Source organism: Colletotrichum orchidophilum (assembly GCF_001831195.1).
Source record: "Colletotrichum orchidophilum strain IMI 309357 chromosome Unknown Scaffold_167.1, whole genome shotgun sequence".
NCBI lineage: Eukaryota > Fungi > Ascomycota > Sordariomycetes > Glomerellales > Glomerellaceae > Colletotrichum > Colletotrichum orchidophilum.
The window spans coordinates 57534-74317 of record NW_019173123.1 but is presented as its reverse complement, the minus strand read 5'-3'; the positions used below and the strand labels follow the sequence as shown (position 1 = coordinate 74317).

The 16784-nt window shown below is 52.8% G+C and overlaps 6 protein-coding genes across 6 annotated transcripts; 2 read left to right on the top strand and 4 right to left on the bottom strand.

The window, feature by feature from the left end:
- Positions 1–187: 187 nt before the first annotated feature.
- CORC01_12835 (fungal specific transcription factor domain-containing protein) lies at positions 188–2989 on the bottom strand (the record flags this gene model as incomplete). The annotated part of the gene is made up of 8 exons (XM_022624453.1): positions 188–317; positions 568–1034; positions 1298–1429; positions 1489–1685; positions 1781–2157; positions 2243–2279; positions 2344–2758; positions 2807–2989. 8 exons carry the CDS (start codon positions 2987–2989, stop codon positions 188–190), a joined length of 1938 nt encoding a protein of 645 aa, XP_022469054.1.
- Positions 2990–6322: 3333 nt separating this feature from the next.
- On the bottom strand, positions 6323–8168 carry CORC01_12834 (uncharacterized protein; the record flags this gene model as incomplete). Its single annotated transcript, XM_022624452.1, has 2 exons — positions 6323–7715; positions 7789–8168. Coding segments are annotated over 2 exons (1773 nt in total), but the record flags the coding sequence as incomplete, so codon positions are not given.
- A 1230-nt stretch (positions 8169–9398) lies between these two features.
- CORC01_12833 (uncharacterized protein) lies at positions 9399–9710 on the top strand (the record flags this gene model as incomplete). The annotated part of the gene is made up of 1 exon (XM_022624451.1): positions 9399–9710. One exon carries the CDS (start codon positions 9399–9401, stop codon positions 9708–9710), a length of 312 nt encoding a protein of 103 aa, XP_022469052.1.
- Positions 9711–10081: 371 nt separating this feature from the next.
- On the top strand, positions 10082–10348 carry CORC01_12832 (uncharacterized protein; the record flags this gene model as incomplete). Its single annotated transcript, XM_022624450.1, has 1 exon — positions 10082–10348. One exon carries the CDS (start codon positions 10082–10084, stop codon positions 10346–10348), a length of 267 nt encoding a protein of 88 aa, XP_022469051.1.
- Positions 10349–11685: 1337 nt separating this feature from the next.
- CORC01_12831 (uncharacterized protein) lies at positions 11686–12048 on the bottom strand (the record flags this gene model as incomplete). Its single annotated transcript, XM_022624449.1, has 1 exon — positions 11686–12048. One exon carries the CDS (start codon positions 12046–12048, stop codon positions 11686–11688), a length of 363 nt encoding a protein of 120 aa, XP_022469050.1.
- A 939-nt stretch (positions 12049–12987) lies between these two features.
- Positions 12988–14424, bottom strand: CORC01_12830 (uncharacterized protein; the record flags this gene model as incomplete). Its single annotated transcript, XM_022624448.1, has 4 exons — positions 12988–13415; positions 13474–13562; positions 13626–13651; positions 13702–14424. 4 exons carry the CDS (start codon positions 14422–14424, stop codon positions 12988–12990), a joined length of 1266 nt encoding a protein of 421 aa, XP_022469049.1.
- Between the last annotated feature and the right edge of the window lie 2360 nt (positions 14425–16784).

The following is a 16784-nucleotide window of genomic DNA, read 5'->3' as shown; positions in this document are numbered from 1 at the left end:
TAGAACCGGCTTTTCGACAGAGGTGTTCAAGGTACTTTGACTAGCTACCGAATCACATCCAGTCTCCATCGCCGCTTGCCCCGTCCTTGAGAAACTCCATCCACGCATCGTCGCCCATGACGACGTCAGCGGCCTCCAAGGGAGATATGTTGGGCCGCATCATGGAGTAGACGCTGTTGATCTGGGTCTAGGGGCTCTCGTCTATGGGTTCGGGAGCCGAAGATGGTGCTGCCTTGGTCTCGTTGCCCAGGGATGTGGTGTAATCTGCCCGGATCGCCGGCGCTGCCGCGACTGCCGCACTCGTGGCGACGTCATTGCTGTTCAGAACCGGCCGTAAAGGTCAATGAGGACTTGATAGCAGCGAGACGAGCTCGAGGTCACGGGGGCGAGGGTGGCTACGCGGTCGTGATCTGAAACCGCCAGTCTCGTGCGTTAGGGGAAGCTGGGTCGTTGCGGAGACATATGCATGGTATGAGTGCCGCTTGGAAGAGGAAGTATCTTGTAGAAGACTTTGAGCAAGTGGAGGTTGGAGAGGGACGTGGAGGGTGGTATGGATTATGCACTCACAAGGCATACCTGGCACCTAAGCGGTTGTGCTCGTTTCGTTGCCAGAATTCGCTAATGCTTATGATGGCCACCTTGGCTTCCTCCAGACACATTTCAAAGGGCCAGATGTCGTCAGACGAGTCGTCGGGTCGTCTGTCACGGGCTTGCAAGGCTCGGCAGATGGCAAAAGGGCCGTACTTGATGATGCGGAGGGTTCTGTACCGCCAGTTCATGACGGCGTGGGCGAGGGCGTACTTTAGCGGCACTCGGCTCGTTTCTGAGAAGTAGGGCGGAACGCTTGCAAGCCACGGTTCGAGGCGATCTTGTTCGAGGTGTATCATTTCAGCCGGGAAGGGGAGGGGCTTGGAGAATACTCTGGTGTAGATTGGCGTCGTGGCGAGGTGGAAGCTTGCTTGCGTCCCAACCGGTGTGTACGGGGTGATGCCGTCTGTCTCCGCTGGATATGATTTTGAGATGGCGGTTAGTGACTGTGAGGAAGGTCAGTGAAGTCTGCTTAAGCTCAAAGGTACCTCAAACAAAAGAGCGGAATGGCCTTATCACCGACGTTTAAAGGCAATGAGACCTCAACACCTTCGCAGGGCTAGACGGAAGGCTTGCTGGATGTGATTGCCCCACCAACGTCGAAGACACACAACGACTACCACAACCGCCGTCAGATCTCCATGTTAAAGGGCGAGATGTTCCACTCCTGGCACTCCTTGTGCAGACCCAGCCCCATGGCCATACGCACGCCTAGGCCGAGGTAGTTGTACCCGGAATTCGGCTTGTCCCGCTTCTTCTGGTAGTTGCAGATGAGGGTGAGCGCCTGAACGAGGCTCAGGTTGCCCAAATCGAGGAAGTTGAAGGACAGGATAGAGCGGGCCTTTCGGCCTCGAGGTTGTCAAGGTTCGCGGCCGTGGTGTAGACGCCGATGGCGGCGACCGTGTATGCCGGGACGAGCCAGCAGTCGCCGTTGGGCCGAGGGATGACGCCGGCGTACTGAGATCTGAAGGTGGCTTCGTGGACGATGGGGTAGCTGAGGTGGTAGAGGCGGGAGTAGGCGTCCATCATGGCGTCTGTGATGTGTCTGTTGGGATCCGGCTGCACGGCGGTTGTGAGAATTATTGCTGCTGATGCGCCTGGTCGATGGTGTGATGAGCCCCTGTTCTCGATGAGGAGGATTGGGTCCTTCGTCTTGGTGTTGATGGTTCCAGGAGACGGAGTAGAGCGGCACCGGAGGCGACTTCGAGGTAGCCTGACTCCCTTTCGCGGACGGCCAGCGAGGCCATGCCGCCTGTGATGGGGTCCGCGATGACTTCGCTGTTCCAGTCGGCTTCTAGAACGGCCTTTGATGCCGAGTAGTTTGTAAATGTTTCCTGCTGGTCCCACTCAAAGTCGTCCGTGGGATGAGCCCCAAGGAGGTTGAAGTCCCTATGCGCTGCATCGTTTGTGGGTTTGTCGAGGGTGGTGGCTCTTTGAGCTTGTGCGGGACTTAGACTCTTGCTGGAGAACGGTGTCGACGACAGTACATGATTTTGCGGGAGCAATGATGACTGGGACTGCTCTGGTGGCTCTTGGTGTGCAATTCCGCATTGCGGGAGCATGCCGGGACTTCAGACCGTGAGCGCCGGAAGGGCAGTTGGATCAGTCGTTGTCGGCGTACCCAGCTTCGAAAAATCAAACGCTTCTTCATCACTTCTCGGCGCCAGTGTTTCCAAGTTCCTCGGGCTTGTCTTTAGTTTCAGCCCCAGTATGCTCTTGTCAGGAATTTAAAGCTGAAAAATGATCTAATCATACTGTTCCTGCATTGCAAGCATTGTAGCGGCTCTGCTCCTGTGGGACGTTTGCAGCATGGCCGCTGGCTCATGGACGCGATGATGATGCCCACGCCACTCCTCTGCTGGCGGAACACCAATACCACGGTCCTCACGTAGTTACATTCGCCGTCAAAGTCGACTTCACGCACGCGCTTCCAGTCCTTGACTTCGTCGTCCAGGCCGCCAGCCTTGAATGGGACCCCGGCGTTGGCAATCATGACGTCCAAACGGCCAAAGTCCTTGACCGCTTCCGCGACCGCAGCTTCGAAGGCAGGGTAGCCGGTGACATTGAATTGGTACGCCTTGACCTTGACCCCGAAGTCTTTTGCAATGGCTGCGACAATGAAAACGGCGGCTTTGGAAGCTGTTGTACTAGACGGTGATCTGCCGGTGAACTGGCGTTAGTCACAGGTGGTTCCCATTGAGTCTGAAGTTCTATCCACGTTGGCAACGGCTTCGGCGATGCCACTGGCGACCTTCGATCCTATATTGCGTGCTCCACCGGTGATGATGACTGTTCGTCTGTCTAGCCGAAATTTTTTGAAAACACTGTTCTCGATAGGCGGGTTGGGTGCTCTGAGACTGATGGACTTCCTCGTGTCATTCGTGGTACCGTTAATTGCCATCTTGCTTGGCTGGTGAGCCGAAAAAGGGGTCAAAAGAGATTGATCTGAACATGGCGAAGCTAAGAGTGCTTATCCTCTTTGATACCAGACTTTCCTCAGCTCAGACTTTTCATGGAAAAGATTCAAATACATGGCTCCAAAGTTCGGCGTCTGTTCTCAGTTGCTGTAGAAGTAGCTTCGATGCAGGCTTGTGCAAGATATGTTGCGAGACCTTCGGCAAAGTTTACAGGGATCGCACATGAATCCCACTGCTGGAGTCCTGTCGCCCTCGGATTCTGTAGGCCAGATTCAACCCATCACCTTTGAGAGGTAGACTAGCGGGAAGTCCTCTAGCGTTTCTCAATTGGGTAACTCTTCTATACTCTCGATCAACATATCGTATCTACCCTCACTGTACCTGTCAACAAACTCCCCATTAAACATATCATTACTTTCCGCTCGGAAAATTGCCTTCTCCACAGCCTGTCCTTTCCGGAGCCCGGTGTCTTGCGAGTGCGATGATGAGGCGGCTATGTGTATGAGAGGTGTCGGGTGTTGTATTCCTCTTCTCATTCCATTTTGAAATTATTCGCAGAACCAGGATTTGATAAGTAGACTCCATATTTGGGCAGGTAACGCTGACTAGTAGTCTATAGACGCCGCAGAGAGAGTAGACTCCCCACACACAACGGACCTAGAAAGAGCCAGCCTTTGTTAGTAGAGTCAAGAGCTTGCAAGAATCTGTCAGCTACATCGGAGCCCCTGCTGTAGGTACCTCCACTTGTTTGGATTGTAGCCCGATGCTAGATGTTCATCGGACTACAGTCGCCCGAACTCGGTCCGGCCCCGCATGGCGGCCCCACCCCGCTGCCGACGTCACGGCCATATGTCAACTGCTCACAAATAAGACCATTACCACTTTGAACAACCCCCCACCGATTGAGCTATTCTAGATTTTACTGTTAGGTCAGCCTCACGTATTCCTTACCTTGATGAGGAATCAACTCAGAATGGCCGAGAATGCATGTACTGGCTGACCCTACGCCCCGACATAGTCCATATCCCTGATCGCCAATCCAGACGCCCTGCTTTCGTGCATCACTCTGTCAAAGACGTCTCTTTTGAGAACCGTAAATTCCCCCAACTTCGCGATGAGTATGACGTTCGAGTTCATATCGAGCAGACAGGTACCTATCCAGGCTGGTTTGTTCGCCGAAAAGAAGGGTGGAGCGTTTGTTCAAGCTGGCATGGGAAAAGAAGTCTAGGAGAATCTTGATCTGTACAATACTGACTGGAGTGAGGATTATTCGATGATGGATTAATGACCGGCGATGATGAAACAGAGCAGTCATTTAAAATATGCCTACACTGAACATGGACATGACACCAATTTTCTTCTTGAGCTTCATGTTGAGCTTTTACAATTCGGTTGCCGGCAGAAAAATCATCCAGACGTCTAATGCGATGGTGAAAAATGGAAGCAACATGCGTCAGGCAGATTATGTTGAGATTTGCGCAATGGCCATCGTTCACGCCGTCCCATCAATTCTAGCAATGTTGACATGTCTGACATTGTACGAGGCTGAAAACGATGTAGCCTCCGAGAAGGAATTGGAAATTTGCGGACACCAGAGGAGCGTTCTAGAAAATTGAATATTGAAGACGCTAATGTAGAAGTATATCGCTGAGGCCATGATAACCGCAAGGCCCAAGATCTAAAAGAATTGAAATAACAACAGAAGCTAAGTTCCATTGGTCAGATAAGTTCTAAGTCCTTGAGCTGTTCGTGACTAAAGGTATAGTGCTGGTTTAGAAACATTTCTTATCTCAAACGGCTGCAGCGTCCAGATGTTTCATCTAAGACCACATCGCAGCACTTTCACTTCTTGTTAGCCATGCCATGATCTCAAGAATCACCAGAGAAAACTTGCTGAGAAATAGATCGGTAGAAAAGGTTACAACAACCTTTGGGTCAGAATTGTGTCCTTGGAAGCGAGAGGGTTCCGTTGGCCTCCACACAAAAGCAATACATATTGCCGTATCTTCTGCGCCCCAGCGTGCGAGGAGCAAAGATCTAGCCGCCAGCCTGATTGCCATGAAAGCCACTGGGAATATGAACAAGAAAAGTAGAGTTTTTCTCGCCGTACTCGTCCAATCAGTCAAACAAAACCCGCATCCTAACCATGTCAAGTTTGTGACAGCGATGTAGAAGATCAGTAAACTTGCAACGCACTTTCAATGGCTTCGATGAAAGATTCAGCACGTCCAGTGCCTCCTTGATTGTCTTTGATGCAGTCGCCAGCCGGCCTGTTGAAAGTCGGGTCGACACAGAGACATGTCTGACGCCAATCCTATTAGCCCATCTGCCGATAGCAAAGGGAGAAAAGAGGCCTTCATGGTGCTGTTCAAGGGTTTCCCTCTTGTTTCACTCCCAAGGACGCAAAATGGCCTTTGACCCCGCACTCTGAAATCTATCACTATTCATATCCATCACTGCTTGGGTGAGATTTTCTACTTCAATACAATCCGCATGGTCGATGGAATCGTCTTAGCATCTACCGAATGCTTCGATGATGGTCATTGAATCTAGACAAGATGCCGGTCGACAAAACCCACAGCAGCGGCAAAGACGATCCCTCGGGATTGGCTCAGGGAGTCAAGAGGGATATGGGGCTGAAGGGTTGTGGGCGCAGCTTTGGGGAGTTATGGACGGCTGTCGACCCCAGCGGCTGCGTTCTTGGTGTGGCAATTTTTCGAGCATTTTGATGGCACGTGAAGTCAACCCATCCGTGTCTGATTGTGGGCTGAAACAGATTCGGAATGCAGTCCATTTGTTTGGTTTCAACAACTCAATAATCGACTGACTCGTTGGGCTCATCCAAGATAAGATTTCTTCTCGGAATAAGCCACGTGTAGCTCGCGTCTTAGGTTTTGAGTAACGTATTTAAGCATGCAACCGATTATCCATCCGGCAATGCGCCCATAAATCCGTCGTCTTACTGCTGCCCATCACACGGTTGAGACGAGACAAGGAACGGCCCTGGACTCGAGTGAGCTTATCGATCAGTGTGCATAGACCCCTTTACAAAAGGTCCAATCGCTTTTACGTTTAGTATTTTCAGCGGGATAAAGATTGGAGAATGTGGCCCGTTGACTGAGCCTCCAGCATGACTTGGAATCGTCGTTGTGGCATCAAAAGACTAGTTAGTATCACCACAAAAGCAGTAAACCGAGTTGAGCGCTTAACCACAAAAATGTAGATATTTATTCATGTCATTATTTGGTATATTGCATTCATTATATACCCCTTTTCAACCATGAGAAGCCTCCGACTTCTCTCACGTGAATTTCATTTTAGACCTGGGCAGACTTCTTCTCCGCGTGCTCAGACATTCCCATAACACCCTCAGCAGCCTCCTGCTTCTCGTTGTAGACAACATCTCTCGCATCGGCATCCTCGTTACCGTGGAGACCAATTCTGTACCAGGGAAGCTCAAAGAGACGGTCCATGTCCTCAAGAGCACGACCGGAAGTCTCAGGAACAAAGAACCACACCCATGCACCACCGACGATGGTGATGGCGGCGAACGACCAGAAGGTGCCCATAGGGGAGATGCCACCGACGGCGGTGGACGCCAGCATGTTGGGCACAGCACGACTGTTGCCGTACTGGTTGGCAAAGTGGAGAGTCATGGCCCACGACGTAGCGAGTGCGCGGACACGTAGGGGGAACAGCTCGGCGGTGAGCAGGTACTGCATGGAGTTCCAGCCGAGGGCCCAGCCGAAGCCGGAGATGTAGATCATGGCGACGGCGCCCTTGCTGACGCCGATTAGGTTATCAGGGAGCGTAAAGGAGTCGTCAACACCGAGCTTCGGGACGTGGGTGAGGAAGCTGGCAATGTAGATCATGGCGATAGCCTGCAGGGTGATACCCGTGAGCAGAGCGCGCTTGCGACCAATGACGTCGACCAAGAACAGGGCGCAGCCGACGGCTGCGACAAGCTTGACGACACCGAATACGGCGGTGATGAGGAGGGACTCATTCTGGCCCGAAATGCCGAGAATTTTGAAGAGGTCGGGAGCGTAGAGGGTGATGGAGCCGGCACCGGACCACTGGGAGAGGAACTGGACCATGGTGCTGAGGTATAGGCGGTACAAGTTGCTAGGGACGAGGAACAGCTCCTTGACCTTTCCAAACCAGGTGGTGCCCTTGGTGGCCTCGAGCTCTTCTTGGTGAGAGTGTTGGATGGCGTAGATCTCACGGGTGACGTATTCGTGGTCGACGGGGAGGTGACGGAGGTGGGCCATGGTCTCGGTGGCCTCCTCGATCTTGCCCTGTTTGACGAGGAAGCGGGGGGACTCGAATTGGAAGAAGGTCAAGATGAAGATGATGCCGGCGAACATGATGTGCAGGGAGGTGGGCACGAGCCAGCGGTTGTGGGTGTGGTCGCCGAGATTGATCTGGCAGCCGTAGTTTGTAAAGTAGGCGAGCACGACGCCGAGATAGACGAAGCCGGTGAAGACGCAGGTGCATAGACCGCGGACAGAGGCCGGGGCGATCTCGGCGAGGTAGACGGGGCCGACGACGGGCGTCTGGCCTACACCGAGACCGGCGATGAAACGACCAGCGTAGACGGCGCCGAGGTGTCCGTTGTTGGCCATGAAGATGGCGATACCGATGATCCAGATGACGCAGAGTTGGCGGGTAGCCCAGATACGGCCGATCTTGTCGCAGATAACGAAGGCACTGTATTGATATAGGTGGTCAGAGGAAGGCCTGCTATGTAGAGTTTGGGGAGGGGATGGGTGGTCAAACTTACATGAGAGCACCAGCAACGGAACCAAGCTGGACCATGGCGGAGACGTTGGCCTTGATGTTGGTCTTCTCAGCAGCACTGTATTGATCGTAGTGAATAAACTTTTGGAAATCCTTGGAGCCGAAGGCACCAGAGATGAGGCCCTCATCGACACCACGGGCTGCGCCCATGAGGCCGAAGGAGATGACCGCGAACCATAGCCGCCAGTTGAAGACACCCTCGGGTTCACCGAGGTCTCCCAACTTGAAAATGTTGATGGGCTTCTTGACGCCGCCGCCTGCCATTTTGACAGAGTTGTTTGCTCGCGGGCTGCTGAAGAGACAAGAAAGAAGGGGGGGAAGAATGTTCGTGGGCTTGAGGGTATGAACACGACGGTTGAGGAGTAGAACGGATGAAAAAAGGAAAGGAGCGGTTCGTATTAATACCTAGATTTGGGAGGAGGAGGATGAGAAGGGCACGTAGATCTCTCCGCGCTACGGATACATCATCCTAGATCCCATCTTCGCGTGGACCAACCCAACCCATTCCCCTCGCCGCCCCAAAGAGAGTGAAAGACAGAGATGACAGCCCGCGGCCAATGCAACCCCATGGGAAGGGAAGGTCGAGGTAAGTCGGGGTGGATGGACTGGCTCCACCGACTGGCCAATCGCTCAACTTCCGATCCACCATCATGAAAAAATTACGAGGGGAAGGAATGAACGGATGGTGTCCTTGGTGCCTTGTTACGAAACTAAGCAAGGGTGGCTAGAGTTGGGGGTATGGGGATGGGCATGGATATACGTGGGGAGGAGACCTGGCGAGCGGCGGACGACTAGGTCGTGAAGTGGGCGGCAGCATGTACATATCCGGCCATGGCAGCCGCGCTGGGGCGGGTTTGGGGTAGGTTGGGGGAGACTAGGGGAGGCTAGGGACTTGTGAAGACTAGGAAGACAAGGAGGAGGGGGAGACGAAAAGGGAGGAACATGGAAAGGTGATGGGATAGTGCCGGCCAGTTCTCCGTCTTTCTGCCAGCTCGTACTCACGAGGGCTGTCGTCCATCTCTGCTGTGACCTTGCGAAGCCTGCTCTCCCAGACTCCCACTCTCGTAGTTTCTCTCGGACGCACCTGAATTGTATCACCGACTCACCGCATAGGACCTATCTAATTATCCACTGTGATAATGCAATGGCAACGTACACGTTATCCTCTCGGACCTCCGGCAGGCTGAAAAAGGAAGGAAACTGGATTGTCGAATTACTAATCGCTGGGACACGATACTCCGATCTGAATCACAGCGAAGAACGGCCGAGAGTGAGGTGTGTGTAATCATGTAAGTGAAAGCTGACGGGAAAACAGGAAAACTGGCAGGAAGAAAAAGTGAATCAACGGATAAACACCCTGATACAAAAGTCAAATTTCAGAAGCGGCTCGCCTATCCTTCAAAGAGAGAAGAAAACCAATATTTGACAACGGATGACCTGGTTGGTTTAGCTCAAGGATAATCGTGGCTCCATGCAGCACGGTCTTCATGCCGCTCTCGCTCACTTTCATATTTCGACATACGTTAAACTAGCGAAAGAGACTATATCCTCAACCGAAGCGTTGGGATCAAGAAGCTCCCGCAAGTTTCCGTAATGCAACACACCTACATACACTTCCATGCAACAAGTTTTCGTATGCTGCCGTGTCATTTGTCAGGAGCGAACATGTCATGCGCGACGTTGCGTGGTGGTGGTCAGGACAAGAAACACGCCTCCAGTCTAGTTTGCGCCGGCAGGCTGCGGTACCGCGTCGCTGGATTGGGACCAAGACTTTTCACCAAGGTCGATCACCCAGCGCCAAGTGACGCGATTTGTCCCCGCGGGTCTGGGCTTTGCCAAGTGATTGTAAGATCCCGAAGCGCAGGCCAAGTCGGGCCTGGCGGCAGGGTTTGTTTACCTACTTAGGACATGGTAATACCGAACGGCATCCAAACTTGCGGTCCGACTGACTGCTCGCGTTTCCTAGAGGTGAGTATGAGCGAGAGTGTGCCAGTGTTGTCTGTGTGAATGCCGCGTGAGTTCGCGCGCTATTGTGCAACCCCTGGCTGATATAGGAGCTGGCTCCGCATTCTCCGCGCCTGGGGGTTTGGAGAAGATGAGATAGTCCAGATGAACAGCCCTTTCCCCGCAACGCGCCGTTCTGGCATTATCAACCTCCCACAATTATCAAGAAAAATTGGCTGGGATATGACTCGCCGAGGGCCGATGCTTGCTAGTGTTTGCTGACCAAAGCAGCAGCTTCAGGAGGAGCGCAAGGAGCAGGTAGACTGGAGCCTATGGAGCCTATGGAGGAGGAGGAAGAGGAGAAGAAGGAGCAGGAGCAGGAGGGGGAAGAGGATGGGGGGTGGATGACTTGGGAAGAGGAATCCAAGACAAACCACTCGCAAAAGCCCCGTCTTCAGCCCATGATCCGTGTCAAAGTGCCGTTTGCGCGCGTGGAACCCAACAAAAAACACGCAAGAGTCCCCATCCGCCATCTCCATACCTCAAAGTGCTTGTTTCGCCGCCTCTCCGCTGGCTTACACGAGCTGCCTTACGCGTAGAAAACACTGGATACCCTACATGACCGCACTCCGCAAGGTCGCAGCTCGCCGCCGGCCGGTGGATCCCAACGGAACTGTTTCGGGCTTAAGTCGACGGGGCCACCAACTGCCGCTCGGCCATCTTCCGTGAGGGTAAGACGGTAAACGCCCGCGAGACCACCTTGGAATCGAGTCATCGCACCCCGGTCTGCTCCGTTTTTCTTTTGGATTGATGAACGATGCAGAGCCAGAGCAGCCAATGCAGTAGAAGAACAGCTACCCCCGACATGGTCAGGCCCATCGGGGCTCGACCGCCGACCCTTTCCCCTTTCCCGCTCTCTTTCTCTCTCATCTCCCTCGGCTCGGTGCCCATCTTTTCTGCTTCGCCTTTCCCCCCTCACTTTAGCCAAACATGATGGATCTCGTCGTGACTTTGACCCCATAGAATAAGCTTACATACCCGTCCTCGGCCAACCAAAAGGACGACAATTTGCGCCGTGATACCTTGATACGCCTATTGATTCGTGAGCTTTGGAGAGATCCGGCGACAGCGCCAGGGTATCTCGGCCAGATTCCAAGTTTCCCTGCCCCGTCTAACCCCCCGCCTACCCCCCCGTCGAGCAACGCGCAACCCCAGGTCCACTGATGGATCATGGGCTTCTTTCAACCCCAAGGTCCCCACAGAGAAAGCTTCCTTCCATGGGGACGGTATGGGGAAAACTGGAGTAGGAATATCTAAGCGCTCAACTTGCAGCTCGCGCGAGTCCTGACGCTTCCACACACACCAACAAGCATCAGGACACAGACGCACACCTTGTTCTTAAATGGCATATTTCTCAACGACACGGAGCTTCTTGTCACCGCCGCCGCGGGCGGAGTACGACCCGTCACATGGCGAAGGAAAGCGGAGGGCTGTCCAACAGGCATCTCCCAGCCACCCAGGACCAGGCACATGTAGTGCACGGATTTGCGGGGATTTCTCGAGTGGTAATTTAGACCTCATACGATTGTTCCACGCTCCGCGCAGGTAGGCACATTGTTTTCATTTTCATTTTCTTTTTGACTTGTGTTGGTCAGAACCTAGACCTGACAAATTCCTGTGGTGAAGATCTCTCCTCAAACTCACCGGCTTCGGAGACAGAACAGAGAGCGAGCCCGTTGGATCGACGGTCACAATCGTACTAGCGGCGCCCAACGGTCCCAGAAACCTGATTTGTATGCTCTCCGATTCAGATCCTTTCGTGGGGGGTTCTCCGTGCCCATGTAACAATCCATCCTTGGCACGAAGTCTCTTCCTCCTTCGTCCTTCATGCCTCTGCGAATCTGTAATTACTCACCACGACCGACGAGGTCTCATCTTACTCATCCTCTGCCCAACGACCCCTCCATTGCCCCTCGGTGCACTTTTCGTAGTGGCTCTCCCCAAAGGCGATAACCCACTCGGCGGCGAAGGCATCGTCAAAAACTCTCAGCAGCATCATCTGCTCCGGGTCCTCGTCAGCGCCGCAGACCTCACACGGCGCGCAGACCGTGGCCTGGTCCCGGGCGGACAGCGTGAGTATGTTCCCGCACGAGCCGAAGAAGCACACACACTGCTCGCGGGCCGAGGGGCAGACCTCACGGCGCACCACCGCGACGTGGGCGCCCTTGCACCCCTTGTGCGGCATATCTCCGCCCACGGCGCCGGTGCAGTTTGCGGAGGCGATCCACTGGATACACATGGCTGGCAATCTTTTCTCCGTCTCTTGGCTTCCTTGGGCTTTCTGGCTGCTACTGTGTGATTGGAATTTGAAGCTAGCCAGTGCGTATGTCGTATCCGAACTGCTCGATTCGCTCGCTGCTTAAATACCTTGCCATAATGTGACTCGCGACGAACACTATACAAATGTTTGTTTCAAACTTGCAAACAATAGCATTGTCAGTCACAAAATTAGAGCCGTCAAGTCAGTGCTATCTATGATGTTTGGCGGACAGTTCTCATTGACTATCAGCAAGTCTACCAAGGTCTTTGATCCGCAACACACAAATATCCGTGCGTTTCCATCAGGTTACTCTGTGCTTCTTTCTTCAAGTGACTCGTTGTGGTTTGCTGTCACAAAACCATCAAATGGTGTTCCTTTGAACCTTGGGTGCAAGTCGACGTTTACAAAAGAACGCCGAGAAACCTTGGCAAACGTCGTTCCAAGCTACTTGGCATCGCCAAGATGGGCTCCAGCCAGAGCCTCAACTCCTGCGACCCGCATCGACATATGATATCTCGCTTCCTATCTGAAAACAAAATGCCCGTGGGATGCAGCAGCGGTCACATCCTCCCGCAACCTAATCGAATCTGACATGAACCATTACCCCGGCCGTGACCACCATCAACAGGTGCCGCATAGCCGGCCCAAGGTTGTCAAGCAACCGCGCGCCGGTGTAATCCTCCTCCACCACGAAATTCTCCGCAACCTGTCAACATGCTCGCTTCCCCAAACCAGGTAAAGTGTCATATGTCGTTCCCTACCATGACGGGGGTGAAATAACCGAATCACCCCCTCCGAATGAGGAATATGCCACCCCCGGTTCCAAAGGGCACACACTAGACCACTTATACCCCCTAGATCTGTGAACACGTTCATTGCTGCGACCGCGCCGCCCCCAACTTTCCCCAACGCGATCCTTTACCCCGTGCCGGGCTGCCCCCCAAACTCCAAAAGGACTGCCCTCGCCTTCGCCGTCCTCTCGTCGTCGTACCCCGCAAACCGCACCAGCTTCTCCAACGCCAACTCTGCGTACATCCTTCCCTTTCCCATCTCCCCCATCGCGCCGTACGCCCGAGCAACGACGTCGTAGAACTCGCCTGCCTGCGCTGTGAGCCCTTCTATTACTATGACGTCCTCCAGCTCATCGACCAGCTCCGCTACCAGAGATGGCGAGCCAGCGAGGACCGGGTCCTCGAGCTCCGAGAGGATCTCTTGTAGTCGTCTGCGGTGGCCGTCTGAGATGGCTAGCACTTCGGGAGAGGAGCTGCATATCGCGCAGTTGCAGTTGAAGCCCCATTCCTGGAGGGCTTGTTGCCGGTCTTGGTAGAGCATGTTCAGCATCGAATCTGTTCCTGGCATCAGTCGGATTCAGATGGTAAGGTGGGAGGGATTCAGGGTTCTGACAACTGATGCTTAGTTCCTCGCCCGGCATTATGTCTTTGTACGCCACAACTTGTAGCTCCAACGTCCGGGGCGAGAAGCGAGTAATTGCACTAGCTTCAAGTAAGCACCCTATCTCTATCCTGATTTGGGTTCACATAGTAATGAGGCCTTACTTAGGCTTACAGGCATGATTGATTCTCTGCTTATTGTCAGTGATGCTGCAAAAAAGACGGCAAAGGATCCACCCACCGCAACATTTGGAAACAGTCCAAAATGGGCAACTTTGTTGAGAGTTGCGCCAAACGTGTTTGTGCGGATGATGTCTTCTAGGATGTGACCCCCGGTACTTCTAGAGAGATTGAACACTCTCTCCTGATCCTCCCTCGGCAGCCGAATGAAGCCTTCCTCCAACACCCAGAGAGCTTGCATCCGACCAATCGACCGAGACACTTCCGCCAACTGCAGGATGACAGGGTGTTCCCTCAAGACGATGTCTCCCGAGCGGATGCTCGTGTTTGCCACAGCCCCCAGCCCTTTGCCCGGTATTGTATCGACGTTGAAGGGCGGCAGCTCGGTCGGCCCGAGGGGAGGTCGAATGCTGGTCCATTGCGAGTCAAGATCCTCGACGAGACTGACATCACCGGCTACGACCTCTGGATTTGTGACGATGAGAAGACTCTTGCTTCCTTGAAAGTCCTCTTTGACGAAAGCGCAGTGCTGTGAGGTCTTTGTCGTCTTCGAGCCGACACATACGGGTTTCTGCGTCCATGGATGCCACGCATTGGCTTGAGCAGCTCTCTCAGAGCTGCTTGCCAAGGTACATTGATCTTCTACTATGATGGAGGTGAGTGAATTAGAAGCGTTCCAAGAGCATTGAAGGTCATCATTGGTGTTGAGAGTCGTTGATGGAACAATAGCCGTGGCAATCACCAAGAAGCAACTCCAAAGCCGTGTAGGCAAAAATAGCCCCATGGCGATTTTAGCAAAGACAGAACGACTCGGATGGCCTAGGCAGACACTTTCCTCACTGTGAAAAACGCCGAATCAAGTATTGATATCCTTCAACATAATACATTCCCGCCAAGGAGGTACGCCACCGCCATTATGAACGACCGATCGACCCCGGCACCACCCTGCCTCGCGAATAAGCATGGCATTCAGGCTCAACCCGGGATACTACAACCTTGTGGCGATCGTTCCTTGGCGGGGGAGCTGTATAAGCAAAAGACAGCTCCCACTTTTCCTGCAAGAAACCGGAGCGTCAAAGGCCGCGATGCCAAGTCCCGCCAAGATGCTTGGGCTTTTGGGGAAATAGTCGCGTGGCACACTTTGCCTGAGCTGGGCTGGGCTGTGCAAGACTTGCGCGACGGAGGGGAACCCTGTAGCTATAATGGGTAAGTGTGTGGACAGCTCTTTCGAGGAACTGGGTCTCATTGAAGCCGTTCACGATGAAGCCAGGAGCAGAAGGGGACGACCCAGTGATTTTTGGTGATGGGGGATCAACTCGTCAGAAAAATCAACGAGGCTCACAATGAGTATTTGAGCTGGCTGTCATTGCAAAATTCTAACTGCCTTTGCTTTGAATGCAGCAGATTTTGACATGGGAATTAGCAAAAAGATATGATTGCTAGTTCAATCGCTGACGGGAATTGAGCCCGACGTGGCTGGTTTAAGTTAGCTATACGTTCTTCGATAACTTGCACGGGCTTATGATGCTTACGGGTCGAACCCACAACCTTGAGATTAAGAGTCTCACGCTCTACCGATTGAGCTAGCCGGGCAATTGATGCGGTTGATGAAAATTCTGGCTGTGGACGGAAGCTCAAGCATCCCAGGTTGTGCGTGCGGTGAGGGCACGACGCGGGCGTATCCACATTCAACACCAAGGGGACCCATCGTCAGAACATGGAGCCCTTCCGGGCGACCCGGGCCCCGGCGGGTTGGGGTGTGGGCCTTTTTCGGGGCAGGGGGTTTACCCGGCTGACCGGCAGTAGTCTAGTAGAACAGGCCCTGAGCATTTACAAACGTCTTGGAGAGTGAAGAACTCGTTGGGCACCAAGCTTCTCTCTGAGTTGGGCAGGAGAGACCTCGGATGATCAATCGCAAGATTATCAAGTATCAACTACCGTAGGTAAAAACTCTCGAGGCTGCTACTACATCTTGCCCAACTCTTCTATGAAGTTGAACTATGCACACGTGATCTGTTCATTTCATTCAGGATCTTGATATACCTTGGATTATTTCAACAAATGAGCATAGCACCACAATTATTGGACCGCATTCAACTTGCCGCAGTTTTGCGACTCCCTGACCATTACGGTCTTACTGGGATCCGGTACACACTGTTATTTCATTGGTGAATCTGAAGCCTTTGGAGCTTGGTTCCACATCTTACAAATGTCCCAAATCTGACCGATTTACACCATTCTGTAACGTCATCGGGGAGCTTGATATCATAGTTACAAAGAAGATTGGCTATCATAACTTTGATCTCGTATCGTGTTGTGAAAGTACTGTTTAGCTTACTTACACGGAAGACGCTATCTTTGAACTGTGCCAAAGTTAAGCCGTGTCGTACGCTCCAATTTTGCCCAGATGACTTTACTCCATGTACCTCTGGATGTAGTAGACATGCCCCTTTACCGCAGCAAACTCGCTCTTCCCCTTTGAAATTCCCAAGTATCCTCAAAGGAATGGAAGACTCACCAGAGGGTCACTTTTGGACCGTCCCTGTGCCAGCCAGGCAGATAGAAACAAAATGAGGTCGATGGTCATAACGCTCAAAATCTACGAGGACCGTTTTCACTCGCCCCGGTTAACATAGTTGACAAAAACAGAGGATATAAAAGTAGATAGTAGTAACAGGTAACGGCGGCTGGCGATGAAAAATCTTAGGGCTGAAGACTCATCATTGTTATCATTATGACCAGGTACTTTGTGATGACTAGGTACTTTATGTGTTTCTAGTGCAAGGTTTTGGTTTGCGTCTATGTCATCAACCAGTATGCATCGTTTGCATTTACCTCGTTTTTATTATGGGTGCTCATTACCAATACGTCGTTTCCTTTATGCATATTCATGACGTTGATATTTCCGCCTCGAGGCCAACCTCGTATGCGCTGTTGGGTCATAGTCACGTTTGTTAGATCCTGAGTTGGCTTCCTTTTTCTTTCGCTTCGCCCAGAGGCCCTGCTACCACTCGCATAGGGATATTCCACCGTGGCTCATCACACTCCTCGCAAACTTCTCATTAAACGGATGTGACTGGGTCCACGCGCGCGACCCTCAGCCAATGTAAAACTCATCCACATATACGGATGCTCGGGAGCAAA